The following is a 2,375-nucleotide window of genomic DNA, read 5'->3' on the forward strand; positions in this document are numbered from 1 at the left end:
GTTAGACATAAATATTACAAAGGTATTGAACTCAGACACTATCAGGCCCTCCTACTTTGAGAAATGTTACTTATTTTTTTCTTTTTATAAACTGGCATAGGGAATGTAAGATGCAAAGAACAATAATTAACATCAAAGAATTTTTAGAAAAATGATTAGTGTACCAATAGTGATAGGCCTATATTTTAGGTTTATGAATATTCCGGTTTCATTTCCATTTGGATATAGATTTGATAGACATAGTTATAGATATTTCAAGTATTGGTGTTTGTATTATTAGCTATGATTATAAAATAGAATATTCAAATATTAAGTATTTTATAGAACTTATTTCCTATTTTAAAATAGCCGGTATAAAATTATTTAGTCTCCCGTAGAAACCGTTTTCTGTAATGATTGAAAACTCTAAGGGATAAACTTAGTCAAATGAGTAGAATGTTCTTATAACATTATAGTTTACGCTAAATGTTATTTTTGATAAGTATTCCTCTATCAGTTTGTTCATCATCTATGTATCTATTATTTTTTATATCTAAGCTCACACAAGCTCATGTGTGTGTGTGTGTGTGTGTGTGTGTGTGTGTGTGTGTGTGTGTGTGTGTGTGTGTGTCTGTGTGTGCATGTGTGTGAACAAATTATACAAAGTCGTCGATGGTAAACACCAACGTTAAATACCACTTAAGTTACATATTTTTCATACCAATTTTAATATCTAAATAATTACCAACAAAATATTCAATTCAACAGTTAATACACCATTCCTAATTGTGACGTTTACTTAATAAACTATTCACTTATTCATCTATCTCTTAATGCCCAGATCTACAACACTTCTCTACCATTTAATGATAACTTGTACCTAACCTAATGAGAGAGAGAGAGAGAGAGAGAGAGAGGGGAGAGAGAGAGAGAGAGAGAGAGAGAGAGAGAGAGAGAGAGAGAGAGAGAGAGAGAGAGAGAGAGAGAGAGAGAGAGAGAGAGAGAGAGGGAGAGAGAGAGAGAGGGGAGAGAGAGAGAGAGAGAGAGAGAGAGAGAGAGAGAGAGAGAGAGAGAAGGAGAGAGAGAGAGAGAGAGAGAGAGAGAGAGAGAGAGAGAGAGAGAGAGAGAGAGAGAGAGAGAGAGAGATTCTTTCGTGTATGTATAATTTATTGTCCTTAACAAAATGAACTAACAGCTAATTTTCCTATTTATATTCTTTTTTTCTTAAATTAAACTATATCACATTCTGGAATTGAAACTGAAATATTTCCCGCTTAAATATACAAGGAAATTTCCTTGCCACTTAAACATGAGAAATGGTAAAGATAATTCAAAGTGTTTGAAAATAGAAGGAAAAAGAAAAGAAAGAAAGAAAGAAAAATGTGATTTTCACCATTTGATTGTTGTGTTTTATGACGTTAGTGAAGTGTTTTCTCTTATAGCTGTTTTTTCCCGCCCATCTCCAGCTGGCCTTTCATATATTCGCCACTGTTTCACTTCCTATATTAAGTCAGTAGTGAATATAAACATAATTTCATTATCACAACAGAGAGAACTAATATTACATACAATGAATACTTAATAGTTAAATCAAAAGGGAACTAAAATTGAAAGAACACTATCTGGCAACAAAGATTTAAAACGCACCAATCACGACGCAGTTTGAGCCACACTGACCAATCAGAGCCTTGGAAGCATTGCTATATAAAGAGGCGCCCGCCAAAATCCATCCTCTTTCGAGAAAAACACTGGAAGCACAATGAGCAAAGAAGTTCAAAAACAGGCCGAAGACCTCGGTCGGAAGATCGACGAGAAAATGGACGCCGCGAAGGAGAAGTTAGAAGTGAAAGCGAAGGAGGCCGAATTGATTGACCTTCTCAAGCCCATCAAGCCCCTCGCTAAGAAGGTACTCGAGCTCCTTCCGTCCTCGACGAAGGATGACGAGGAGTCCCCCGGCGTCTCCTCCTTCGAGCTTGAGCAACACGAGTCGGTGAGCTTCCTGCGGCCAGCCGTCCTCCGGCGCCGGAAGAGGATCGAGTCCTACAGGCTTTACATCTCTCGGATCGTGAAGGACATCGAGCCCAATTTCGGCATCACGCGCCAAGGCCTCAACGTCATGGACAACGTCACCTGCGACCTCTTCGAAGAGCTGGGTCGCATCGCCGCCGACTTCATCAAGGTCGGCAAGCGAGTCACGCTCAGCGATCGCGACGTCGAGGCGGCCATCAAGCTGACAATTTCGAGAGATCTCCGCAGTGATTGCATACGCCAGGCCCGCGCTGCCGTTAAGAGGTTCAAGGAGAACCAATAATAATAATTCCATCAGATGGGTGTCCGGCCGTAGAGCAGCGTCTCGCCGAAGCTCCGTCTGCCACCGTTACGGACTCGTCTGCGGC

The 2,375-nt window shown here is 40.1% G+C and overlaps 1 protein-coding gene across 1 annotated transcript in view; it reads left to right on the forward strand.

The window, feature by feature from the left end:
- The first annotated feature begins 1,728 nt into the window (after positions 1–1,728).
- The window catches only part of LOC122257797 (uncharacterized), a 664-nt gene continuing 17 nt past the window's right edge, over positions 1,729–2,375 (forward strand). Inside the window, exon 1 of the mRNA XM_043023298.2 lies at positions 1,729–2,375. This exon is cut by the window's right edge and continues 17 nt beyond it. Coding sequence (XP_042879232.1) covers positions 1,739–2,290 — 552 coding nt within the window. The 5' untranslated portion in view covers positions 1,729–1,738 and the 3' untranslated portion in view covers positions 2,291–2,375.

This window comes from Penaeus japonicus, unplaced genomic scaffold (genome assembly GCF_977035675.1).
Source record: "Penaeus japonicus unplaced genomic scaffold, GWHDUDI00000001_assembly GWHDUDI00000016, whole genome shotgun sequence".
NCBI lineage: Eukaryota > Metazoa > Arthropoda > Malacostraca > Decapoda > Penaeidae > Penaeus > Penaeus japonicus.